Source organism: Mustelus asterias, chromosome 11 (assembly GCF_964213995.1).
Source record: "Mustelus asterias chromosome 11, sMusAst1.hap1.1, whole genome shotgun sequence".
In the NCBI taxonomy this organism is placed as follows: domain Eukaryota; kingdom Metazoa; phylum Chordata; class Chondrichthyes; order Carcharhiniformes; family Triakidae; genus Mustelus; species Mustelus asterias.
This window is the reverse complement of record NC_135811.1, coordinates 34,592,449-34,619,497: the sequence shown is the minus strand read 5'-3', so window position 1 is coordinate 34,619,497 and position 27,049 is coordinate 34,592,449. Positions and strand designations below refer to the sequence as shown.

The window sequence follows — 27,049 nt, the reverse complement described above, 5'->3', positions numbered from 1 at the left end:
GTCCAAAATTTAAACATGAAGGACAAAACATGAAACATCCCTCCAGCCCTCATCCCTTCAGCATCCCCCTCCCAACCCCAGACACACACTCTCCGTGCTAACCCATGCTACCTTATGCCCCGTACCCACCCCATAACCCTTCACCCTCTATGTCCCTCCATCCAGATATCATGGCCCTTCATATGCTCTATGTGAACCTATGCCCCTCCACCCATCACCTGACCATTTGTAACTATTCCAACTTAATGCCAACTCTTGCCAAGACATGTTCCCCACCGCTCATTGCGTCTTGGAAGTGCAGCAGAGAGGGAGAGATTCGCGAGAGGAGTGCTGCGGGTAAGCGCTGTTATTTTTAACTTACTTTTTCGTGGGTTTTTTCTTTAAAAATATCTAAACCCGGAAGTGGTCGCGCAGGGAGGTCTGGGAGAGAGAGATTTTTTTTTAAAAAAGTTACTCACCTCAGTGAATCGGCCTCATTGCGTCTTGGAAGTGCAGCAGAGAGGGAGAGATTCGCGAGAGGAGTGCTGCGGGTAAGCGCTGTTATTTTTAACTTACTTTTTCGCGGGTTTTTTCTTTAAAAATATCTAAACCCGGAAGTGGTCGCGCAGGGAGGTCTGGGAGAGAGAGATTTTTTTTTAAAAAAGTTACTCACCTCAGTGAATCGGCCTCATTGCGTCTTGGAAGTGCAGCAGAGAGGGAGAGATTCGCGAGAGGAGTGCTGCGGGTAAGCGCTGTTATTTTTAACTTACTTTTTCGCGGGTTTTTTCTTTAAAAATATCTAAACCCGGAAGTGGTCGCGCAGGGAGGTCTGGGAGAGAGAGATTTTTTTTTTTCCCCAATAAATTGGAACAGAGAGGAATCCCGATACTCTACACTTGTAGAGTATCCCACCCTCCCTCCTCCTCTAACCTAAAAAAAAAGACCCAGTGAGAGCAGGGCTTTGGAGAAAACAGGAGGAGGAAAGGTAAGTTTAAAATTTTCATTCACTTTTTTTTCCCTGTGTGTTTAAAGGGGCAATTATGAGTGTGAGGCCAGTATGTTGTTCCCAATGTAGGATGTGGGAGGTCCTGGAGGCTCCTAGCCTCCCGGACGACCATATCTGTGCTGGGTGTGTTGAGCTGCGGTTCCTAAGGGACCATGTTAGGGAACTGGAATTGCAGCTCGAGGACCTTCGCCGGGTTAGGGATAGTGAGGAGGTCATTGACAGGAGCTATCGGCAGGTGGTCACACCGGGACCACGGGAGGAAGGTAACTGGGTAACAGTGAGGAAGGAGAAAACTCAGTTGATGGTGAGCACCCCGGTGGATGTGCCCCTTAATAATAAGTACTCCTGTCTGAGTACTACTGGGGTGGACAGCCCACCTGGGGGAAGCAGCGGTGGCAGTGTCTCTGGAGCTGAGCCTGGCCCAGTAGTGCAAAAGGGTAAGGAAAGGAGGGTAGTGCTAATTGGGGACTCTACGGTGAGTGGGTCAGATAGGCGTTTTTGCGGACAAAGACAGGACTCTCGGATGGTGGTTTGCCTCCCTGGTGCAGGGGTCCGGGATGTCTCTGGTCGAGTCCCAGAAATCCTGAAGGGGGAGGGAGAGGAGCCGAAGGTTGTGATGCATATAGGTACTGCTGACATAGGTAGGAAGAGGGAAGGGGTCATGAAAAGAGAATATAGGGAGTTAGGTAGACAGCTGAGAAAGAGGAATGCAAAGGTAGTAATCTCGGGATTGCTGCCTGTGCCGCGGGAGAGTGAGAACAGGAATCGGTGGAGAATGAATGCGTGGCTGAGGGACTGGAGCAAGGAACAAGGATTTGGGTACTTGGATCATTGGGACGTCTTTTGGGGCAGGTGTGACCTGTTTAAAAAAGACGGGTGGCACTTGAATCCCAGGGGGACCAATATCCTGGCGGGAAGGTTGGCTAAGGCTACTGGAGAGACTTTAAACTAGAAAGGTTGGGGGGAGGGAATCGAAATGAGGGGACTGAGAGCGAGGAGGTTAGCTCGCAAATAGATAAGGAATGTAAACAGGGTAAGAGGGAGGTTAGACGAGTGACGGAGAAGGGAAGTGCTCAGGCTGAAGGTCTGAGATGTGTCTATTTTAATGCCAGGAGTGTAGTGAATAAAGTGGATGAGCTTAGAGCGTGGATTGCTGCTTCGAATTGTGATGTGGTGGCCATTACGGAGACTTGGATGTCTCAGGGACAGGACTGGGTGCTTCAGGTGCCGGGTTTTAGATGTTTCAGGAAGGACAGGGAGGGAGGCAAGAGAGGGGGGGGAGTGGCACTGTTGATCAGGGATAGTGTCACGGCTGTAGAGAAGGTGGACGCCGTGGAGGGATTGACGACGGAGTCTCTGTGGGTGGAGGTTAGGAACAGGAAGGGGTCGGTAACGTTGCTGGGTGTTTTCTATAGGCCGCCCAATAGTAACAGAGATGTTGAGGAGCAGATGGGGAAACAGATCCTGGAGAGATGTAGGAATAACAGAGTTGTCGTGATGGGAGATTTTAATTTCCCAAACATAGATTGGAATATCCCTAGGGCTAGGGGTTTGGATGGAGAGGAGTTTGTTAGGTGTGTCCAGGAGAGTTTCCTGACACAGTATGTGGATAAGCCTACTAGAGGAGAGGCTGTACTTGATCTGGTGCTGGCTAATGAACCTGGACAGGTGGAGGATCTCTCGGTGGGTGAGCATCTTGGGGATAGCGATCATAATTCTATCTCCTTCACGATAGCATTGGAAAGAGATAGGATCAGGCAGGCTAGGAAAGTGTTTCTCTGGAGTAAAGGGAAATACAGTGTCATCAGGGAGGAAATTAGACGGGTAAATTGGAAGGAGGCATTCTTGGGGAAAAGTACCGAAGGAACGTGGAGGATTTTCAAGGAATGTTTGTCTGGAGCTCTGCATGACAACGTTCCGATGAGACAGGGGGGTGTTGGTAGGGTACGGGAACCGTGGTGCACGAAGGTTGTGATGAACCTGGTGAATAAGAAAAGAGAGGCGTACAGAAGGTTCAGAGAGCTAGGAGGTGTTAAGGATTTAGAGGAGTATACGGGATGTAGGAAGGAGCTTAAGAAGGAAATTAGGAGAGCGAGAAGGGGTCATGAGAAGGCCTTGGCGGGTAAGATTAAGGAGAACCCCAAGGCTTTCTACAAATATGTCAAGAGTAAAAGGATGAGATGTGAAGGCATAGGACCCTTAAAAGGTGAAGGGGGAAAAGTTTGTGCGGAACCGTTAGAAATGGCGGAGCTGCTTAATGAATACTTTACCTCGGTATTCACGGTGGAAAGGGATCTGGGTGGTTGTACTGCTGGTTTGCGGTGGACAGAAAGGATCGAGCATGTGGACATAAAGAAAGAGGATGTGTTGGAACTATTGAATGGCATCAAGGTTGGTAAGTCGCCGGGACCGGATGGGATGTACCCCAGGTTACTGTGGGAGGCGAGGGAGGAGATTGCGGAGCCTTTGGCGATGATCTTTGCATCGTCGATGGAGACGGGAGAGGTTCCGGAGGATTGGAGGATTGCAGATGTGGTCCCTATATTCAAGAAAGGGAACAGGGACAGCCCGGGAAATTACCGACCGGTGAGTCTAACCTCAGTGGTTGGTAAGTTGATGGAGAGGATCCTGAGAGACAGGATTTATGATCATCTAGAGAAGTTTAGTATGATCAAAAGTAGTCAGCACGGCTTTGTCAAGGGCAGGTCGTGCCTTACGAGCCTGGTTGAGTTCTTTGAAAATGTGACCAAACACATTGACGAAGGAAGAGCGGTGGATGTGGTCTATATGGACTTCAGCAAGGCGTTCGATAAGGTCCCCCATGCAAGACTTCTTGAGAAAGTGAGAGGGCATGGGATCCAAGGGGCTGTTGCCTTGTGGATCCAGAACTGGCTTGCCTGCAGAAGGCAGAGAGTGGCTGTGGAGGGGTCTTTCTCTGCATGGCGGTCAGTGACCAGTGGAGTGCCCCAGGGATCTGTTCTGGGACCCTTGCTGTTTGTCATTTTCATAAATGACCTGGATGAGGAAGTGGAGGGATGGGTTGGTAAGTTTGCTGACGACACCAAGGTAGGTGGTGTTGTGGATAGTTTGGAGGGATGTCAGAAGTTGCAGCGAGACATAGATAGAATGCAAGACTGGGCGGAGAAGTGGCAGATGGACTTCAACCCGGATAAGTGTGTGGTGATCCATTTTGGCAGATCCAATGGGATGAAGCAGCAATATAATATGAAGGGTACCATTCTTAGCAGTGTAGAGGATCAGAAGGACCTTGGGGTCCGGGTCCATAGGACTCTTAAATCGGCCTCGCAGGTGGAGGATGCGGTCAAGAAGGCGTACGGCGTACTGGCCTTCATTAATCGAGGGATTGAGTTTAGGAGTCGGGAGATAATGCTGCAGCTTTATAGGACCCTGGTTAGACCCCACTTGGAGTACTGCGCGCAGTTCTGGTCACCTCATTACAGGAAAGATGTTGAAGCCATTGAAAGGGTGCAGAGGAGATTTACAAGGATGTTGCCTGGATTGGGGGGCATGCCTTATGAGGATAGGTTGAGGGAGCTTGGTCTCTTCTCCCTGGAGAGACGAAGGATGAGAGGTGACCTGATAGAGGTTTACAAGATGTTGAGAGGTCTGGATAGGGTAGACTCTCAGAGGCTATTTCCAAGGGCTGAAATGGTTGCTACGAGAGGACACAGGTTTAAGGTGCTGGGGGGTAGGTACAGAGGAGATGTCAGGGGTAAGTTTTTCACTCAGAGGGTGGTGGGTGAGTGGAATCGGCTGACGTCGGTGGTGGTGGAGGCAAACTCGTTGGGGTCTTTTAAGAGACTTCTGGATGAGTACATGGGATTTAATGGGATTGAGGGCTATAGATAGGCCTAGAGGTGGGGATGTGATCGGCGCAACCTGTGGGCCAAAGGGCCTGTTTGTGCTGTGGCTTTCTATGTTCTATGTTCTAGAACCATATGATCTTACATCTACCATGCCAGCTCGCCTAATGCCCAGCATGGGCAGACCTTGGGACCCATACAGAAAGGAGATAAAGTGAAGTTCTAGGTGTCTATTATAGACTTAACTGTATTGAAAAAACACTAACTCTATGACTGTTATTCATAGAAACCCATTTATTACATTTGCATTTCTCCAACTAAATAAAGTCTTAAAATAACACAATTTCATTCAAATACGCAATCTTTTGTAACAAACATTGGAATTCATAGTCCCATTTCAAAGGTCTATAACCACTTGTGTCTGCCAATCAAACTGTGACATGGCAGGCATTCTAGTGTGATAATGGATAGTGGTGAAATCAGTCATTCAGCACTAATCCAGTAATGGAAAACCTTTGGGCTTATGTCAACGGACAGAGTGAAATAGCAAGCAATAATTTATTTTTAGCATTCCAGACATTTCATTCAAGGATTTAAAGGGCAGGACTTCTAAATGCCTTGACAGCTCCCTTTGACAGTTGATTTTGACACGTCCGTTGAGAGTTCTAATGAGCTTGACGGTAATAAGACCATAAGACAGAGGAGCAGAATTAGGCCACTCGGTCCATCGAGTCTGCTCCGCCATTCAATCATGGCTGATTTTTTTTCTTATCCCCATTCTCCTGCCTTTTCCCCATAACCTCTGATCCCCTTCTCAATCAAGAACCTATCTATCTCTGTTTTAAAGACACTCAATGACCTGGCCTCCACTGCCTTCTACGGCAAAGAGTTCAACAGGTTAACCACTCTCTGGCTGAAGAAATTCCTCCTCATCCCTGTTTTAAAGGATTGTCCCTTTAGCCTGAGGTTGTGCCCTCTGGTTCTAGTTTTTCCTACTGGTGGAAACATCCACTCCACGTCCACTCTATCCAGGCCTCACAGTATCCTGTAAGTTTCAATAAGATCCCCCCTCATCCTTCTAAGCTTCAACGAGTACAGACCCAGAGTCATCAACCATTTCTCATACGACAAGCTCTTTATTCCAGGGATCATTCTTGTGAACCTCCTCTGGACCCTTTCCAAGGCCAGCACATCCTTCCTTAGATACAGGGCCCAAAACAGCTCACAATACTCTAAATGGGGTCTGACCAGAGTCTTATACAGCCTCAGAAGTACATCCCTGCTCTTGTATTCTAGCCCTTGCGACATGAATGCTAACATTGCATTTGCCTTTCTAGCTGCCGACTGAACCTGCACGTTAACCTTAAGAGAATCTTGAACAATGACTCCCAAATCCCTTTGTGCTTCTGATTTCCCAAGCATTTCCCCATTTAGAAAATAGTCTATGCCTCCATTCCTCCTTCCAAAGTGCATAACCTCACACTTTTCCACATTGTATTCCATCTGCCACTTCTTTGCCCACTGTCCTAACCTGCCCAAGTCCTTCTGCAGCCCCCCGCTTCCTCAATACTACCTGTCCCTCTACATATCTTTATATCATCTGCAAACTTAGCAACAGTGCCTTCAGTTCCTTCCTCCAAACCGTTAATGTATATTGTGAAAAGTTGTGGTCTCAGCACTGACACCTGAGGCACACAACTAGTCACCGGCTGCCATCCTGAGAAAGACCCCTTTATACCCACTCTCTGCCTTCTGCCAGTCAACCAAGCCTCTATCTATGTCAGGATCTTACCCTTAACACCATGAGCACTTAACTTATTTAACAGTCTCCTGTGCAGCACCTTGTCAAAGGCCTTCTGGAAATCTAAATAAATCACGTCCACTGGCTCTCATTTATCTAACTTCCTTGTTACCTCCTCAAAGAACTCTAACAGATTTGTCAGACATGACCTCCCCTTGACAAAGCTGTGCTGACTCAGTCCTACTTTAGCATGCACTTCCAAATACTCTGCGATCTCATCTTTAATAATGGACTCTAAAATCTTCCAATGATTGAAGTCAGGCTAACCGGCCTATAATTTCCTGTCTGCTGCCTCCCTCCCTTCTTAAACAGCGGTGTTACATTAGCTACTTTCCAGTCCTCTGGTACCCTCCCTGCCTCCAGTGGTTCCTGAAAGATCACCACCAATGCCTCCACAATTTCCTCAGACATTTATGACTATTTTCTACAATTTCAAAGGTCACCTTACCTCTCCCAAGGATGTCCACGGACCAGATCCCAAAGGGTACCCTGGCTAGCTAAACACAGTAAGAAGTCTCACAACACCAGGTTAAAGTCCAACAGATTTGTTGGGAGCACTAGCTTTCGGAGCCCCAAGCCCCTTCTTCAGGTGAGTGAGGACTCGTGTTCACAAACAGGGCATGTAAAGACACAAACTCAATTTACAAGATAATGGGTGGAATGCGAGTCTTTACAGGTAATCAAGTCTTAAACTTTCAGACAATGCGAGTGGAGAGAGGGTTAAGCATAGGTTAAAGAAATGTGTATTGTTTCCAGTTAGGACAGTTAGTGAGATTTTGCAAGCCCAGGCAAGTCGTGGGGGTTACAGATAGTGTGACATGAACCCAAGATCCCGGTTGATCCCTCCGTATACACAGGATCTGCTCAGATGAGGAGGATCGCAACAGACGCTGAAAGATGCCCTCATAAGAACAGGATATGGCTTTCGACTCATCGATTGACAGTTCCGACGTGCCACCGTGAAAAACCGCACCGGCCTCCTCAGAAAACAAACACGGGACACGGCGGACAGAGTACCCTTCGTCGTCCAGTACTTCCCCGGAACGGAGAAACTACAACATCTTCTCCAGAGCCTTCAACATGTCATCAATGAAGACGAACATCTTGCTGAGGCCATCCCCACACCCTCACTTCTTGCCTTCAAACAACCGCACAACCTTAAACAGACCATTGTCCGCAGCAAACTACCCAGCCTTCAGGAGAACAGTGACCACGACATCACACAACCCTGCCACAGCAACCTCTGCAAGACGTTCTGGATCATCGACACGGATGCCATCATCTCAAGTGAGAACACCATCCACCAGGTACACAGTACATACACTTGCAACTCGGCCAACGTTGTCTACCTGATACGCTGCAGGAAAGGATGTCCCGAGGCATTGTACATTGGTGAGACCATGCAGACGCTACGACAACGAATGAATGAACACCGCTCAACAATCACCAGGCAGGAGTGTTCCCTTCCAATCGTGGAACACTTCAGCAGTCACAGGCATTCAGCCTCTGATCTTCGGGTAAGCATTCTCCAAGGCGGCCTTCACGACACACGACAACGCAGAATCGCTGAGCAGAGACTGATAGCCAAGTTCCACACACATGAGGATGGCCTCAACCGGGATCTTGGGTTCATGTCACACTATCTGCAACCCCCACGACTTGCCTGGGCTTGCAAAATCTCACTAACTGTCCTGGCTGGAGACAATACACATTTCTTTAACCTGTGCTTAACCCTCTCTCCACTCGCATTGTCTGAAACTTTAAGACTTGATTACCTGTAAAGACTCGCATTCCACTCATTATCTTGTAAATTGAGTTTGTGTCTTTATATGCCCTGTTTGTGAACACGAGTCCTCACTCACTTGAAGAAGGGGCTTGGGGCTCCAAAAGCTAGTGCTCCCAATAAATCTGTTGGACTTTAACCTGGTGTTGTGAGACTTCTTACTGTGCTTACCCCAGACCAACGCCGGCACCTCGGCATCATAGCTAAACACATCCAGGTCCAATCTGCACACTTCAGGTTTGACACTCCAAGGCTATCAAAATCCCACTTCAGTGGAGGCAGCCGATTATTTAAAAGGCTCTGTAAAATGAGCATGCAAAAAGCACACCCCCATCCCCACCCCGTTGTAAATGGGAATTGCTGTTTCTGGAGGCAAGATGTACAATTTCCGGCCACTTTTGCCATCTTCACTGTAACAGAGAGGCTCTCTGTGGTGGTGAAAATTTTGGCCCATGTATTCTTGTCATTCTTAGGTCCAGGAACATGTCTTTAATAGAATAGTTGCTTGGTGTGTATCAGTATGTCAACAATATAATTTTCTGACTGCAATGGAACACTGAGGTTTAAATCTAAGTGTTTTATAGTGACCACCTTGTCTTTAACAAAAACTTGCCATTTTAGCATAATTGGATGCTTTATTGATTTGTTGATACCAAACGTCGGCCCTTTGTTTTGCACACAATTATACAACCACTTTTGATTTTTATTTCTCTATTTGTGAAAGATCTCCAACTGTTTTGTGCTTCTGTTGCCCTGTTTGTAATTAAAATGATGGAAAATACACATTTCCATTTACTGTACCGATGTGATACATGTTTGCTTAGAAACACAAAGTGCTGAAAGCGTGCACAAATTTAGACATAATTTGAAGCCATTGCATAAATATGGGATTTTGGAGTAAGACATTATTATGTTAAGGTTTTTGTAACTTTTTCAAAAGTGATTTATATCAATAAAAATAAAACCAGATTTTTACCTTGTGTTTCCAAAATTCAACGGCCGAGGTTATTATTCCTAAAAAGAGAACCTCTGGAACATTTAGTTCTTTACTAGGAAGACAAATATAACATTTTATATTGTACCCTTGTGTTTAGAAATGAGTAGAGATTTGTGGTTAGGGTATTCCTGTACAGCTAATTTTATGACACCAGACAGCTAAAGACATTGATCTAATACCTTCTGGTATCATGCATTAAATACTCTTCTTATACAGATGTGATGTTAATAAGACTTAAGGGAGAGTAGCTATGTTAGAAGACAATGCATTATTTATTGGGTAACTTTTTACTTTCCTTGTATCATAATTAAGCATAAAATTCATAAATTATACCAGACAGTTGTCAGAATTTAATCTGGCACAGCAGTTGAGGTTGGGAGGTGGGGAGGGTGTTGTTGTAGAGTCAGATGTGTGGAGGGGTGTGGACTGGGTGCTGCCGTTCTGACACCATACGGAATTTTCCATTTATTTTTCAGTGTTGTCTCAGCCAGAAAAGCAGTGTGCAGCCCGTCGGCTGTGCTGCTCGCCTTTCCCGCTGAATTTTTAAACACTCCTGAATAAAAATGCTGGAGGCGGGTCCCACGACATCAGAGCCTGTCCTGCCAGCAACCTCAGCTTTCAGGAGATTGGGGCATCACTTTAAAAGGGCGCCTCCATCTTAAAAAAAGAATCAAAAGAAGAATCCACCCCCCTTCATGACACAGGACCCCTCTTCTTCCAGAGAATCCTTTCCCACGGACATGCTGACCTATCTCCCACCTCCACCCCCCAAGAAAACCTCCCCAACAGTAGCCCTCTTACTGTCATTTGGCAGTGCGCAAGCAATGCCAAGGTACTGCCTGGACATGGCCTCCCCCATCCCCGGCATTGTGCCTCCAGCAGGGGCTATTCACCAGGTTCCTGTTTCAGAAAAGCTGTTGTAAACCCCACTGATGTGACATCCTAGGATATGTTAGGATGTCCTAACATTGGGGAATAATAGAGCAGGGAAGCCCGCTAATCATACTGATTACATTAAAATAATCAGATTAAAACATTGCATGGCGGGAGCCCTATTACATCATTTGTGGGGGAACGGGGACAATCTAGCGAGGAAATCCCGCCGGTGTGAAAGCTGTTTTGGGACTCCTGCTGGATTTTCCACCCCTGCCGCCATTTCCACCTGCCAAAAGCGGGGCGGAAAATTCCAGTCCACACGATACAATCTAGGTTGGGGAAGATCGAGAATGGCCTTTTCACCGAGAGGCCAGTTGAAGAACTTAAGTGACCAATCAAGGGCAACTTTAGGGTCTCTTCCCATCACTGTTCACATTCTACAAGTAAAATCTGGCAACCTCTCTGTGGGCTCAGGGGACTGGGGGATCCCCTTAACAGGCACCCTGCGACTTCCTCAGCAACACTCAGCCTCTTGCTGGGGGCATGCCTGAGTAGCTCTGGTGAGGCAAGTTGCACTTATCTCCATTTAAGGGCCGATTCTGCACTGTGTCCTGATTGACTGCAGCCCCAGCAGTGGCCATCATCTCCAATGGCACTGTTGGGACTGTAGAGTTGCCAGCCCTCCAATTAGCTGGCAGCTTTTGGAGGTGGGATCGCTGCCTTTAAAGGGATGGGAACCCCAACAATAGGCAATTAATTGCCTGATGGGCATTGATCATGTTGGGGTTCCCAGAATTGTCTGTGACTAGGCTTTTTGGCCTGCCATCAGGTCTACTGCCTCTGGTATTAAATTCAGCGCAATATCTTTATAGACATGTCAATTTAGCCAAGCTACATTTTATGCAATGGCACTTATATTGCAGATAAATATTGGATAGCAGACATTAAAACAGGAACAATTGGCTCTTAAATATGATTAATGTTGATTCTTCTTTGTAAGAAGCTGTAGTTTACTTCAGTGTATTTGAATTGGCATTAATACATTTGTTCTTAAAAGGAGATGCTTACCTTTGCACTAGGATATCTCAATTAAACATCTGCTCTCCTGCATAAATAATTGATGGCTACAATATTCCACCCTTTTTGACTAAAAAGCTCAGATCCTTCTAATGAATTCTCAGCTAAAGCACTATATTTGTGATATGGATATAAAACTATTGGAAGAGATGGCAGCATTGGGATTAGTTTTGGATTGCTCTCAACATGAAAAATCTGGCTTGTAGCTATCTAAGACAAGGTTTTTTGTTTCTAGAGTTGTTCTGTTGTAACTGCTCTGATATCTTTGCCACAAAGAAAGGGATTCAACATTCTGCCATTGGCCTGTATTTTTAAAGTATAAAACATTGGAATTTGGATAAACAAAGCTAAGTGAACAGTACCTCCCTTTATAACTTTTGGGGTTAAATAAAAGTTACAATAAATACATTTTAAACCCAAGTTCCAAGATTTTGACCCAGTGACAGTGAAGGAACGGCGATATATTTCCAAGTCAGGATGGTGAGTGACATGGAGGGAACACCATCATCTGGAAGTTCCCCATGTGTCTGCCCATGTCCTTCTAGATGGTCTTGGGTTTGGAAGATATTGTGTGAGGAGCCTTGGTGAGTGCATAAATAATAGCGTCTCAAAGGATCTAAGAAGCCATCAGCATAATTGTACTTGTGGCTGCTCCTTGAATGAGATGTCCAATTATAGTCCCACATAGGCTTTTTTTCCACACTTCTGCAAAATCTTTCCTTTTCAAGCCAAAAAAACATATAGTTAATGCATTAGCGCGAATAAGAATTACCTGCAATGAGAAGCGGATGGCAAACTGTGAGAGATATCAAAGTGTGTTGCATGCCTTTGTTGTAGATTAAACTTTGTTATACTTTGAGCTAATCAATTCAATACAAAAGCAGTATCAAACAGTGCCGTTCAGCAATGATTGAAAATCTTATCTGTTGTAAATTCATTTTAAATTAAAAATGCTTTGTTGTTTTTTCTCCAGACTTGAAAGAACTTGCCAACCCCTCTTCACTGAACCTAACTGGAACCACTTCTAAATGACAGTATTGTAGCAGTAATACTTGTAATAGCTTCTCCATATATGGGCCATATATATTCTCTATATGGGCGGCACGGTAGCACAGTGGTTAGCACTGCTGCTTCACAGCTCCAGGGTCCCGGGTTCGATTCCCGGCTCGGGTCACTGTCTGTGTGGAGTTTGCACATTCTCCTCGTGTCTGCGTGGGTTTCCTCCGGGTGCTCCGGTTTCCTCCCACAGTCCAAAGATGTGCGGATTAGGTTGATTGGCCAGGTTAAAAACTGCCCCTTAGAGTCCTGGGATGCGTAGGTTAGAGGGATTAGAGGGTAAATATGTGGGGGTAGGGTCTGGGTGGGATTGTGGTCGGTGCAGACTCGATGGGCCGAATGGCCTCCTTCTGCACTGTAGGGTTTCTATGATTTCTATGATTCTATGATTTCTATGACTGTAAGAACTTCCATCCTGTGTAATGTACAGTGTAAAAGAGGAGGTTATACAGGCTAGATTAATAATATTTTGTGACAAAACTTCCACCTCCCTTCTCTTTGGCCACAAACTCCAATAACACAGCAGTGCTGACCACTGTTAGACTTCCATCTGTCTAAAATAGTCAGCACGTTTCAAGTGTTACAAGCAATGTCTTTGTAATTAGCATAATTTGCATGATATAGGCAACTGCCCAAGGTAAATGTGGCTGATGTAGTGGTATGGGCTGCATTTATCCAATTCCCTTTTGAACTGTTACTAAATCTGCTTTCACCGCCCTTTCAAGTAATGTATTCCAGGTTTCAACAACATTGCATTGAAACAAACTGAAAATCTCATCCTTTCCTTTCTGAGTAATTTTTCATTTGGCATCAATCTGTGTCCATTTGTTACTGCCCCTTCCAACAGTGGGAACAACTTCCCCTTATTTGTCCTGTCAAAACTCCTCCAAATTATCTCTTAACCTTCTCTGTTCTAAGGAGGCCTATCCCAGAATCCCCAGTCTCTCCACAAACCAAAGTTCCTCACCCTGGTATAATTTAGATCAATTTTCTTTGGACCCTCTGAAGACCTTGACTTCCTTCTTAAAGTGTGGTGCCCAGAATTGATCAGTTTTCCAGCTGAGATTAACCAGTGATTTAAAGATTTAGCATATCTTCCTTGCTTTTGTACTCTCTGCCTTTATCTAGAAAGTCCAGGATCCCATTTGGTTCCTTTATGGCACATTTGGAATAGGACATTTAGTCCCTTGAACTGGTTCCATCATTCACTAACCTTGGCTGATCTGCAACCTAACTGTCTATATTCATGTTCACCTCATATCTATAAATATCTTTGGATAATGAGAATCTGTCAATCTTTGATTTCAAGTTTACTGTTTACCTAGTATCAATTGCCATTTGTGGGAGACTTCCAAATCTCTATCATCTTTTGAGTGTAGAATTGCTTCCGAATTTCACTCCTCAGAGTCTTTGTTATAATTTTGAGATTATGCCCTCTTGTTCCTTGAACTCCACTCGCCCCACCCTCCCGGCAATAAGCAGAAACAGTTTCTCTCTATCTGTTCCACTTAATGTCTTGAAATCTTTGATCAAATCACCCCATAGCCTTCTTAAATTTCAAGGAATAGACCCTAGTTAATATAATATCAGTTTGTAATGTAATCCACGGATTCCTGGTGTCATTCTGATTAACCTATGTTACACCCTCTACAAGGTCAGTATATCCTTCCTATAATCTAATGCCCAGAACAGCCGGAGCGCTCCAAGTGAGTTCTACCCAGGGCTTTGTGTAACTAAAGCATGACTTCTACCCACTTGTATTCTGGTCCTCCGTATATAAAGGACAGCAATGTATTAGCCTTTTTGATTTTCTGTACCTGTTCATTACATTTTAATGAGCTGTTTGTCTGGAACCCCAAGTCTATTTGGGCCTCCACTGTTTCTAGTTTTTCACCATTTAGGAAGTACCCTGTTCTTTTTGCGTCCAATGTGGAATAGCTACCATTTGCCTGCATTGAAATCCATTTGCCACAGTTTTACCTATCCTTTTAATCTATCAATGCCTCTTTGTAATTATATGCTTGCATGTACATTACTTACAATACTGCAGCTTTGTGTCATGGGGAAATATTCATCTGTGCGTGACTTTCTGTCCATCTAAATCATTAATAAATGTGGTGACCTCAATGCAGCTCCTTGGAGGACACCACTGGTCATGTTCATCCCATTATCCTTACCCTTGTTTCCTACTGCTCAACCATCGCAGGGGGACGATGGCCTAGTGGTATTACTGCTAGACGATTAATCCAGAAGCTCATTCTGTCTATCTGATCAGGTGAAAATTTTGACGTGTTTATTCTCACTGTTCTGAATTTTAGACTCTAGTAATTTCCTGACAACAGATGTTTGGCTGACTATAATTCCCTGATTTTCCTGTTTCTTTCTGAAATGGCGAAGTGAATACACAATTTTCCTCTCAGAAGGAGCAATTTCCAAATTGAGAGAATTTTGGAAGATGATAGCTTGACTGCCTATAATGTATATAACCTACTTCCTTTAAAACTGTGGTTTTCAAGTCTGGTCCTGCAAATTTGTCACAAATCACGCCATTATTTTCTTCATTACTATCATTTTGTTTATGTTAATTTTGGTGAGTCCCTGATTCAACATTTCTTGGGATCTCCAACACACCAATCCCCTCCTCTTGTGTAAATACTGATGCAAATAAATTATTCCACATGTCCACCATTTCCTTATTTTCATTCACAATTACACTGTTATCGTTTTTTAAGGGGACACATTGCACCAAACCATCCTCTTTTCCCTAACATAATTGTAAAAATGTTTGCATTGATTTTGATATTCCCTGCAATTTTCTTTTCAAGATCCATTTTTGCAGCCCTTGCTATCTGTTTTGCCAGTCTTTGCTGTGCTTTCTATCTTTTTTCCCACTATGCTACCTTTCTGAATTTCAGTATGCTTTCCCTTTCAGTTTTATGTTATCCCTTACTTTTTTTAGTTATCCATGGCGCAAATATTGCTCTTGCCCGTTCAGCGTATAAACCGGTTGTGAATTATAAATTTTCCCATCTCCCACTGATCTTCATAGAATCCATACAGTGTAGAAGAGGCCATTCAGCCCATCGAGTCTGCACCAGCTATCTGACAGAGTACTTTACCAAGGTTTTCTCTCCCTCACCCTATATCTGTAACCCCACACATTTACCATGGCTAATCCACCTAACCTACACATCTTGGGACACTAAGTGGCAATTTAGCATGGCCAATCCACCTAACCTGCACATTTTTGGACTGTGCAAGGAAACCAGAGCACCCAGAGGAACCCCACACAGACACAGGGAGAACATGCAAACTCCACACAGGCAGTAACCCAAGGCTGGAATTGAACCCAGGTTCGTGGAGCTGTGAGACAGTAATGCTAACAACAGCACCACCATACCACCCTGCATATTTCTCATTAAAAGATTTTTCCAGTTTACTATTGACCATCTATAACTCACCCCATTATCAAGGATCTTAGTATCTGTTTTGCATTTCTCTTTTTCAAGCATTGAATTGAACTCAATAATGTTATTAATACCACAAGAGAAAATGCTGCAAAATCTCAGCAGATCTGGCAACATCTGTAAGGAGAGAAAAGAGCTGACGTTTCAAGTCCAGATGACCCTTTGTCAAAGCTGAGCTTTGACAGTCATCTGGACTCGAAATGTCAGCTCTTTTCTCTCCTTACAGATGCTGCCAGACCTGCTGAGATTTTCCAGCATTTTCTCTTTTGGTTTCAGATTCCAGCATCTGCAGTAATTTGCTTTTATCCGATGTTATTAGATAAATGTTCACATTTGTTAAGTTTGGGAATTAACTTATGAAACATTATTCAAATTTGTGCGTAATATGATAAATTATTTTGAGTATTGTGGAAGAGTAAAGGAGGATATAAATGGGCTAACTGGTTAAATAAATAGGTTAGAGATGCAGTTCAGTGTAAAATGCAAAATCATGCACTTTGGAAGACTAGGGAAAGAAAACACACTTTAAGTTGTAGGATTTTAAAAGCTGTGATGGAGCAATGTGAACTTGGTGTGCAGACACACTGGGCATTAAAGATAGCAAGACAACAAAACAAAAGGACACCTGGAATCTTGGCTCTTGTGTCTGGAGGGAAAGAATACTAATGAAAGAAGATAATGTTGAACTTGTATTTTAACTTAATCGGGTGGGAGGGGGGGGGTGCTTCAGTTCGATGGAGTGTTGTAGGAGGTACACAAAATCAAAGTGCAGAAGATATTTATTGGGATGAAGGATTACAACAATGAAAAGAACGTGAAATGGTAAGCTTATTTTCGCTCGAACATAGGTTAAAGAACAAAGGTTAAGGAATGATCTGGTAGAAGGGTTAAGAAAAGGAAATTAGATGAGAATAACTTGTTTCCACTCGTCAACTAAACGATAGTGAATAGGGCACACATCTAAAATAATGACAGCATTGAACTAAAAGGGAGGCTGGAAAAAATGTTTATACAAAGGGCGATTAGGATGTAGAATTGCCATAAAATATCATTGATGTAGAGCCCATAAGGAATTTTAAAGACGGAATTAGATGAATGAAAGCTGGGAGTTAATATTGGCACAATCTTAAGATTCAAGTATGTTGGAAGTATGCAATGTTTACCTTTGTGAAGTGTGATGCTATCTGAATGTTTTAAATTGTGCAAATGCCAAGTAATACCAGCCTCATTTCAATCCATTACTGTATTCCCAGAAGTAAGTTCTTTTTTCCCCTATTTGTAATTAGAAGGATTAAGGGACATAATCTCTGCAAAAGAGAAATTAGATTCTACAACATTATTGATTGCCATTTAGGTCAATCATAATTCATTTTTAATTGAGATCTAATAGGGAAGTGACTCTACCACAACCTGATGTTCCAACTGGTCCCCACAATGAGAGAGTTGATTGAATTCATCATTAGTGTGGCTAATGGGTTGAAGAACCTATTTATATTTTATATAATGCCAATAGTAATAATAATGGTGTCAAATGATCAACCGATCTTTTCATATATTTTTTATTTCCATTTGTTTGGTGATGATTGTTATTTTCTGATTATGACAGAGATTAGGTCTGTTTTAAAGGCAAGTGGACAGCCATTGGTTCTGATTCCTGCTACCCAATGTCTGACATTTTGTGTTTCTCCCTTCAAGTTAGTCTTTCTTTCTGTGGGGAAGTGCAAGAGCCTGGTACATCCGACATAGCAAACTTTATCTTATAACTCAATGATACAGCATTTCCCTATTATAATATACAGTGCCAGTCTAAAAATTATTACACTGGCACAAGAAAAGATCCTTGCTGATAATGTTCAAAAACCTTCAAAGGTTCCTTACAGAAAATGGGATCGCATCTCCTGAGTTGCATGCTAGAACTTGGACTTATTTGGGGAAAATGTGAAGTATTGCTGATTTTACTCTAAGTTGGGGAGGATCTTTGTTGAAAGGGACTTGATATGGCTTAATATGCTGCACCGTACCTCTGGCTACAAGGTGTAACCTTATATTTTTCACTCCTGACACATAAACAATTTGCCACAATAAAGTACGTGTGGAAACATGGTCCATTTCCTGATCTTTAATAACAATGATGTATTTACAGGCAATATTTTGTCCAGTAAATTGTCATCGCCTAGGCAACAGGACCATCTAAAGCAGCTGCAACAATATGAACGAGTAGTTCCTTACCTCCTGGATGGAGATCACCAGAAACAATCTAGCAACCTTCATGGAAAGGTCAGCATCTTTATTTTTCCTGTTTCTAATGTGCAAAAGTGACCTGTGCCTAATTCTACATGAATTATTATTCGTACTTGAACTCAGTAAGCATAATCGTTACCAGGTACTTTTAATATCTTTCTAATGTCCTTCACATTGTTTTGTGTTTCTGGTTTTCAGTAGGGCAAAACAAATCGTAGCTTTTGGAAAAAAAGTCCTACAATTTGCAGTAATGGCAATATATTAATGTTCAATACTTTTCACAGGGGACAGCATGCAGCCAAATGTGACCTCAGCAAATTTACCTCAGCAAGCTTACAATGAACTCCAGGCTCAGAACTGCTGCTCAATCCATTCATTATTTTCACTGTTACTTATTATTTTCCAGCGGATAATGTCTTCTGACATAAGGATCTTGACATCCCTACTTATAATTATATAATCAAGACCAGTGCCTGATAGACTGAGGTTAATGAATGTGAACTTGTCGTTGGAAAAGTAAATCACATTTGATTAACATGAAGTTTGTTGTCAGCTATCGACAGCTGTATTTTTTTTCTCTGGGCTCACCAGTGTTTATCTATTACCAATCTAAGTTTAGTGCTACACTGATAGAATGCACATTTTATTAAACATCCAAAAAGAATTCCAACATGGTTTACACTATATAGCCAGAACTATGTTCAGATTTTGTGATCATGTATGCATTTTGTTTTGACATAATTGTTATTCAGGATGTAACAAGTGATGTCCTTCAGGGATCTGTACTGGAGCTTTAGCTTTTCATTGTATTTATAAATTATTTGGATGAAGGAATAGGTTGGGCGGGGGGGGGGGGGAGGTTTGGCACAGTAAAGCACAGACTTGCATCAGTTCTTCAAGGGCAGGTAGTGCCAAGGGCTGTTAACTACATTGATATCAGTGAAGAACACCATCTGAGCTGCTCAGGGAACAGCCTGTGGTGCTGCCTGCCATGGGATCCAACAATAGCCTGTGTAAGCAGCACTACACAAATGAATTTCTCCCCCAGAGAGTCTTGTATCTAAGTTTGGTGGTGGCACAGTAAATAATGTAGGTCAGAGCAGAAAGTTGCACAAGAATTTTGATAGATTAAAAATGAGAGAGCAAAACATGATAGATGGAGCTCAGTGTGGTAAAGTGTGATGTCATCCACTTTGGTCCTAAGAAAAATAGAATAGAGTATTTTCTAAATGGTGAAAGACTAAGAACAGAGAGATTTAGGGGTCCAAATACAGAAATTACTAAAAGCTAGTTTTCAGAGACAAAAAATAAACAGCAAAGCTACCAGTATATACATCCTTTTCTTAAAAGGGCTGGAGTTGCAAGGGTGGAAGCTATGTTACAGCAGTATAAATCTCATCCAGTTCTGGGCAACATACCTCAGGAAAATTAGATTGCGCTTGGCGGGGAGCAGCTCAGCTTCACCGGAATGGTTATGGGCAATAGTGTTCAATTATGTGAACTGGTTGCATAAACTAGACTTATATTCCCTTGAATAGAGAAGATAAATAAGGTGATCTTATCAAGGTGTTTTAATGGGTTTTTACTGCTTGGACTGGGAGCCCGGTGGCTGGGGTTCGGTTATCTTCTGGACAGCTGACAAAGCACTGCCATTGACACAGGACTTCTGGAACACACTCCACATCCCACAAGCAGACGACATCCCTACCTCTCGATTGCTCATCTCCTGGCTGACTGTGAACATCATCAACCGCAATCTGATAGTCTCACAACTGACCTGGGTGATGAAGCCTCGGGTTTCAACCTTTCATGGAAAGTCTGGACAACCCGCAACCACTTGAGGACAGGCCAGGGAAGATGTGGCCATTTGCTCCACAGATGGAACATAAGGAACAGCTCAAATTGTGACTGTGGCCACCTAGGGCAGACCATTGCTCGCATACTGAACTTCTGCCCATCCCTGGTGTCTTCACGAGCATTCACACTGCGCCAGCCAAAGCCATTGGATAGATTGTTCACCTCAAATTCAAACTGTTTCTGCAGCCATACGAATAAGAATAATAATTTGGATGTTTAAGATAACTAAAGGATCTGTTAGGATAGAGAAGTCAATCTGTTTCATCTGGTGGGAACAAGAGGGCATAACCTCAAAATTAGAACTAGGCTTCAATTCTCAACTAGACTTATATTCCCTTGAATAGCGAAGACAAATAAGGTGATCTTATCAAGGTGTTTTAATGGGTTTTTACTGCTTGGACTCGGAGCCTGGTGGCTGGAACACTTCATAGTACAAAGAGTCGTGGAAATTTGGAACTCCCAGATAGGCCAATGGAGAATTTCAAAACTGACGTTATTAGATTTTTGTTAAGCAAAGTTATTAAGGGTTATGGTAAGGGTAAGGGAACCAAAATGGATAGAAGGAGTTTGATGCAGATGCACCATGATCTAATTGACTGAAGGATCAGACTTGCCAGGTTGAACCTCCTACTCCAGTTCCTGCATTTTGTGTGTCTATACTTGTAATACTGAGTTGAATTGAATTTGAGGTGAACAATCTATCCAATGGCTTTGGCTGGCGAAGTGAGAATGCTCGTGATGACACCAGGATTGGGCAGAAGTTCAGTATGCGAGCAATGATCTGCCCTGGATGGCCACAGTCACAATTTCAGCTGTTCCTTATGTTCCATCTGTGGAGCAAATGGCCACATCTTCCCTGGCCTGTCCTCAAGTGGTTGAGGGTTGTCCAGACTTTCCATGAAAGGTTTCCATGAACCCGAGGCTTCATCACCCAGGTCAGTTGTGAGATTATCAGGTTACGGTTGATGATGTTTACTGGCTCTGCCCAGTAATTCTGCAGAAGTGAGGGTGAATGTTTATCATCAGTTATACTGGAATTATACTGTTAATTTCATGTTTTTCAACAGAACAGAAACCATTTGGCAGTAACGGAAAAATGGACAGGTTACTGCACCGGTAGAAGGAGGCCATTTTATATTTTTCTTGTATTCTTATGACCATTCCTATTTATTCATTATCACACTGACTGAGTGGGATGGTTTATAATGATCACAATGATTAATAACATTTGCAGCAGGAATGTCCAAACATATTTCTTTCATGGCTGTGTTACCATGCACCCACATGGACTACATACAACGAGTTGCAATATCAACTTCAGAAGTACACATGGAAGAATTGCTTTCGAAGCTAGATTACAAACCATCTGCTTCAGCTTGATTTGACCATTTGGATTTTCTGCCCTGTTCTGCAAAAACGCTGGCTTTGTGGGCTACTTTAGCCATTTGCAATCGTAATTTAGACATCTCTGATTTACAACAAACTATCATCAGCACTGGCTTCTCCATTATTACTGTTTCCCAAGGTTCCATTCTTAATCCTCTCTGGTGGTGGAGAGGTAGAAGTGGGTGTTGTCTGCATAAATGTGGAAGCTGCCTTTTGGTAGGCATAGGGCCAGCTTACACATGTATGGAAGTGGCACCCAGCTCTCCATCACCATAACTTACCTAGATTCCCCTTGTTGACTCTCTGTTGTCAGCGTGCTTGATTTGGATGAACTGCACTTCCTTCCAAATGAAAATTGGCAAGATTGAAAACAATGGCCGGGATTTTCCGGTTCTGCACGTAGTGGGAATCGGCACAGACGGGACTGCAGAATTTGCATCCTGCCCATTGTCTTTTCCCTCACCACAACTGTTATAATTTTGTCATTGACTCCAGCTGCTCCTGGCTCCTGTCTCGTGCAAAACCAAGCTCTCCCAACCTGGCATCCTAAAGCTAATCCTCCAACTCCATCTTCATACACTTCTACCTCCATAACATTGACCACCTCCATCTTGACTCTTGCTTAAGACTGTAAAAGCACCTGGTGTAATGTGTTTTACCATGTGAAAGTGGATTGGAGATGTCAATTAGCAGTTAACGTAAAACATTCACAACAATGATCCCTGGAATTAAGAGCTTGTCGTATGAGGAATGGTTAAGGACTCTGTGTCTGTACTCATTGGAGTTTAGAAGGATGAGGTGGGATCTTATTGAAACCTACAGGATACAGCGAGGCCTGGATGGAGTGGACGTGGAGAGGATGTTTCCACTAGTAGGAAAAACTAGAACCAGAGGGCACAACCTCAGACTAAAGGGACAATCCTTTAAAACAGAGATGAAGAGGAATTTCTTCAGCCAGAGAGTGGTGAATCTGTGGAACTCTTTGCCACAGAAGGCTGTGGAGGCCAGGTCATTGAGTGCCTTTAAGACAGAGATAGATAGGTTCTTGACTAATAAGGGGATCAGGGGTTATGGGGAAAAGGCAGGAGAATAGGGATGAGAAAAAAAATCAGCCATGATTGAATGGCGCAGCAGACTCGATGGGCTGAGTGGCCTAATTCTGCTCCTATGTCTTATGGTCTAATGGAAAATCTTTGGAATGTTGCAGAGCAACAGTTTGAAGTGTTGGACCAGCGTGTTGGACCAGAATCCCAAGTTACGTTAGGATGCCAGACCAAACCCCAAAAGGTTTTCTATTTTGGCATAAATGTGAGGATAGGATGTTTTGCTCCAGGATTAATTCCATTGACAATTAGGGATTTTTTATAGTAAAGCAAACTTTATTTAATAACATAGTTTCAGTATGAAAACAAATGAAGCAGCTTAACTATTAACGGTCGAACAATATTTAAAAATGAAATAAAGCAAGTTTACTTTCTAGCTTGTAACTGTTCTCATTCCAAATAAGCAAGATTCCTCTTACAGACTTAAATACTACAATGAATACAATTAGCAACTGTGAATATACTTGCTATAATCAGTCTTGAAGCTTTCAAAAAGAAAATGAGTTTCAGAGCAGCTTGGGGAAGCCTCTATCTTCAAACAATTCCCAGCCAGAACTACAAAGCTGTTTCTCTCTGCTACAGACTCAGCTCGACAAACAAAAAACACATCAGGCGGGATTTCACAGCTTTGCTTGTCCCAAAACTGTAAAATGCCGCCTGAAGTCAGTGGACCTTTCCATGGTCCGCTTCGATTCCCGTGGCAGGTGGGATGGTAAAATTCCAGCCACCATCACATGACCCTGTAAATCAGCTTCTCCAAAGAATCTTTTGTGTAAACAGAAGTCCATTAGCTCAATCAAAGTGAGAAATTTCTAGCTGAACTGAGTAATTATCCTGCTCTCCCAACATCTGAGCTAAATGTTTTCCAGATGTACTGACTGCTTGTAGAATAAAGCTGAATTTTTAAACATTCCCCTTAAGCATAAAATAAACAAATATATATATATATATATCAATTGTGCTACTATCATCACAGGAGGAAAAGCACTGTTGTACACACTTCAAGAAATTTGGGATGGGTTTAGGACTCTATAGCAGCACTTTTTAAAGTAGTTTCACAAAGGAAGAATTGCAACAATTCACAAAAGCATGATAAAAAAAATACTCCATATATATTATATATTTATCCGAATCTCAGGACCTATATTCAATGCAATGATCCCTGGAATTAGGTGCGAAATTCAATGTGAAGTGACATGTAATTGATGGGTTTGTGTGAAAGTATCATGGTTGATTGCACAGGCAACCAATAATACAACTAATTTGCAATGTGACCTAATAGGAAGTGTATCAGTTCCATCCATCAGAGATAATAAGCTGTGTGACTGTGCAGGAACATCCTGCATTTAGCTATCTATATCAATAAGCAGAAAAGGCTTTCCCGTTCTTTTATCTTTGGATATGTATTCACATGAAATGTATTATGAATAGAATTCATTCTTTCCAATTTCAGTGAAAATGTAGGTACAAATAGAAAGTGATGAAAGGATGCCAGGTAGTGCAAACAATGACATTTAATTCTCTGCTGACCTTTGGTGTTATTCCAAAACGGGAATAAGTATCTTACCAAAATGCTGGGGTTTTTAAAAAATCTAATGTTCTATGTTTGAGGCCCAGTTAAGATCATTAGCAATTCCAATGAATTAATCTGCACTATTATATGAAGATCAATGATCTCGCATAGTTTATTTTTTAAAAATATGTTAATTTTAAAATGTTGTGACTGTTGCACAGGGCCAAAGAACATGGTTTAATTGTTCAGTGATACATGGGCCTCTATTTTCCACATGTGTGAAATTGTGGTGCATCTTTGGAGTGGTAGATCACAGAGATGTCTGAAATACTGATCATCCACATCACCGTGGCCAGATTGCCAGCTTCACTGGAGCAGAAGTTGAGGGGGAAGATTGGCTTCCACAAGCCTACTATTACATATAGATTGCCAGAGCCATTGTCTGAGCTTTCACTCACTTTAAAATGTAAGCTTTTTGTTTTTAAAACTCCGCTCCACCACCTGCCAACAGGTGATGGAAAATAGGCAGATCAGTGGATATATTGTATGTCACCCATCACTTGAGAATTAGGAAGAACAGATTCCCGGATCGATGTTCCACACCCGCTACTTCTGCCACAAAGTTGGTGGGAGGAGAGTGGGAAAACCTGGAAATTAATTCGGTTTACCAGCTTCTGAACTACTCCATCAACATCATTGATTGAATGTGCCCAGATATCGAATCCCTGTTTTAAGACCTCTAACTTTGGCAGATATAAATTTAACATTTGATGCAATAGAAGTATTTGAAAATGAAGTATATGAAAGAAGAAAGAGAAAACTCAGAGAAATTGGAGCAGAGAAGAGGTAAACTGGCCTCATTCTGTTCTGTAAAATGGTATGATTTTATGATCTATTTTGTGACTTTGGGACCTAATTATATATTTTAAAAGTTGTGTTAATTTTATACATTGATAATACACAGAAATTTTATTGATTATAGTCACTATTCAAGTACATTTTTAACACATACTATACTAATTTGTGTTTGAAATGCAAGCACTACCACTCTTCTTTCACTGTTTAAAACAGTATTGTACATGTTGTACTAGTCAGTCTGATTGATCACAGTATTGATCACAGAGACTTCAGACCTAGCTCTGTTTTAACCAAGCTGGGTTAGAGGTTAGGGGATAATTGAATTGGCCTGGGAAGGGGAAAGGAGGTAGATGGGAGAATGGAAGGCAGAAGAGTGAGGGGAAAAAGTAGAGGGAAAAAGAGAGAGAAGGGCAAGTCCATAATCTGTTTTCCCTCGAGAGGGTTTGGATACATTTCCAGCTTTTCTGCTTATTTATGGGGGGGGCAGATTATCATTTTATCTTGCAACTTTTTTTTATCGGGGTAAGGTGGGGGGACAGAAGGTTGACATAGAAACTAGAAACAGAAGTAGGCCATTTGGGCCTTCAAGCCTGCTCTGCCATTCATTATGATCATGGCTGATCATCGAATTCAATATCCTGACTTCCACCCCCCCCCCCCCCCCCCCCCCCCCCCCCCACCCCACCCCCATATCCCTTGATCCCTCTAGCCCCAAGAGCTATATCTAATTTCTTCTTGAAATCACACAGCATTTTGGCCCCAACTACTTCTTGTGGTAATGAATTCCACACATTCACCATCCTCTGGGTGAAAAAATTTCTCCTCGCCTCAGTTCTAAAAGGTTAACCCCTTATCCTCAAACAATGACCCTGAGTTCTGGACTCCCCCACTATCGGGAACATTCTTTCTGAATCTACTCTGTTTAATCCTGTTAAAATTTTATAAGTTTCTATGAAATCCCCTCTCACTCTTCTAAACTCCGATGAGTACAATCCTAAGCGACTTAGTCTCTCATCCTATGACACCTGACATCCCAGGAATTAGCCTGGTAGACGTTCCTGTACTCCCTCTATAGCAAGGACATCCTTCCTCAGATAAGGACACCAAAACTGCACACAATACTCCAGGTGTGGCCTCACCAATGCTTATGCACTTGTGGCAGTTATCATAGAATCGTAGATTGGTTGCAGCACAAGAAAGGTCATTTGACCATTTGGGTCTGTGCCAGCTCTCTGTAAGGTCAACTTGGCCAATCCCACTGCCTGCCCTTTCCCTGTAACCCTGCCATTTGTTTCTCCTTAGGCGCTTATCCAATTCCTTTGTGAAAATCATGATTAAATTTGGCCCCCAACACACTCTCAAGCTGTACATTGCTCTGAAAGTGTTTTTTTTTATTGTGAAACTGTTGGATCTTTTGCCAATGATCCTAAATCAATCCTCTGGTTCTTGACCTTACACCAATGGGATTACTTTGTCTAGACTTTTCATGATTTTAGAACATCACTATCAAATCTATTCTCTAAGGAGAACAATCTCAGCTCCACCAATCTATCATGCAACTGAAGTTCCTCATCCCTGAAGGCATTCTGCCCACTTAAGGGCCTAATCCCACCACCACTGGTATTAACCCCATGTGGGGCTGCTTGAGGGTTTATGGGATGTCAGTCATTCAAAGGCACTCAGTGCCTGATAGAGGCACCCAGCATTAGGAAGTGTGGGTGGGTGGCTTGATGGTGGGGTGGGAGGTGGTGATGCCAGCTGAGATTCACTAACCTGCCCTTGCTGCCAATCACTCTCTGGCCCGCAGCCCCCACCCTGCAACGCTCCCTCCCTCCCCCATCACTCACCTGTGGCCTGGGATCCAACGACAGTGCTAGCTCTTCAATGGGTAGCATACCAGTAGCAGCCACTGCCTCTATGGCAGTGCAGTTGATTAGTGGATCTACCAGTCTCTAATTGGCTCGCAGGCGGGCCTACTGCCCCGGGGGACCTTGATCCCAGAAAGGTTTCCCAGTTATGTGCCTGAGGGATAAATAATTTAGCGGACCATCCCGAAAGGAAGTGACTCAATAACTGGTGGGCAGGACTCCTACTGCCTCCCTTAACTCCAACCCACAGACTCACTATCCATCACTCTCTTTATCCCACTCTGCCCCGATCTGGCTCTTTACTGCACTCCACCCGAGTTCTCTCTCTATCCCACTCTACTTACGGTCTTTCTCTTT

The 27,049-nt window shown here is 43.1% G+C and overlaps 1 protein-coding gene across 1 annotated transcript in view; it reads left to right on the top strand.

Moving 5' to 3' along the window:
* adam12a (ADAM metallopeptidase domain 12a) overlaps positions 1 to 27,049 on the top strand; it is a 347,620-nt gene that overhangs the window by 37,320 nt on the left and 283,251 nt on the right. The window contains exon 2 of the mRNA XM_078223418.1: positions 18,010 to 18,143. Within this exon, the coding sequence (XP_078079544.1) occupies positions 18,010 to 18,143 (134 nt within the window). The remainder of the gene's footprint in view (positions 1 to 18,009; positions 18,144 to 27,049) is intronic.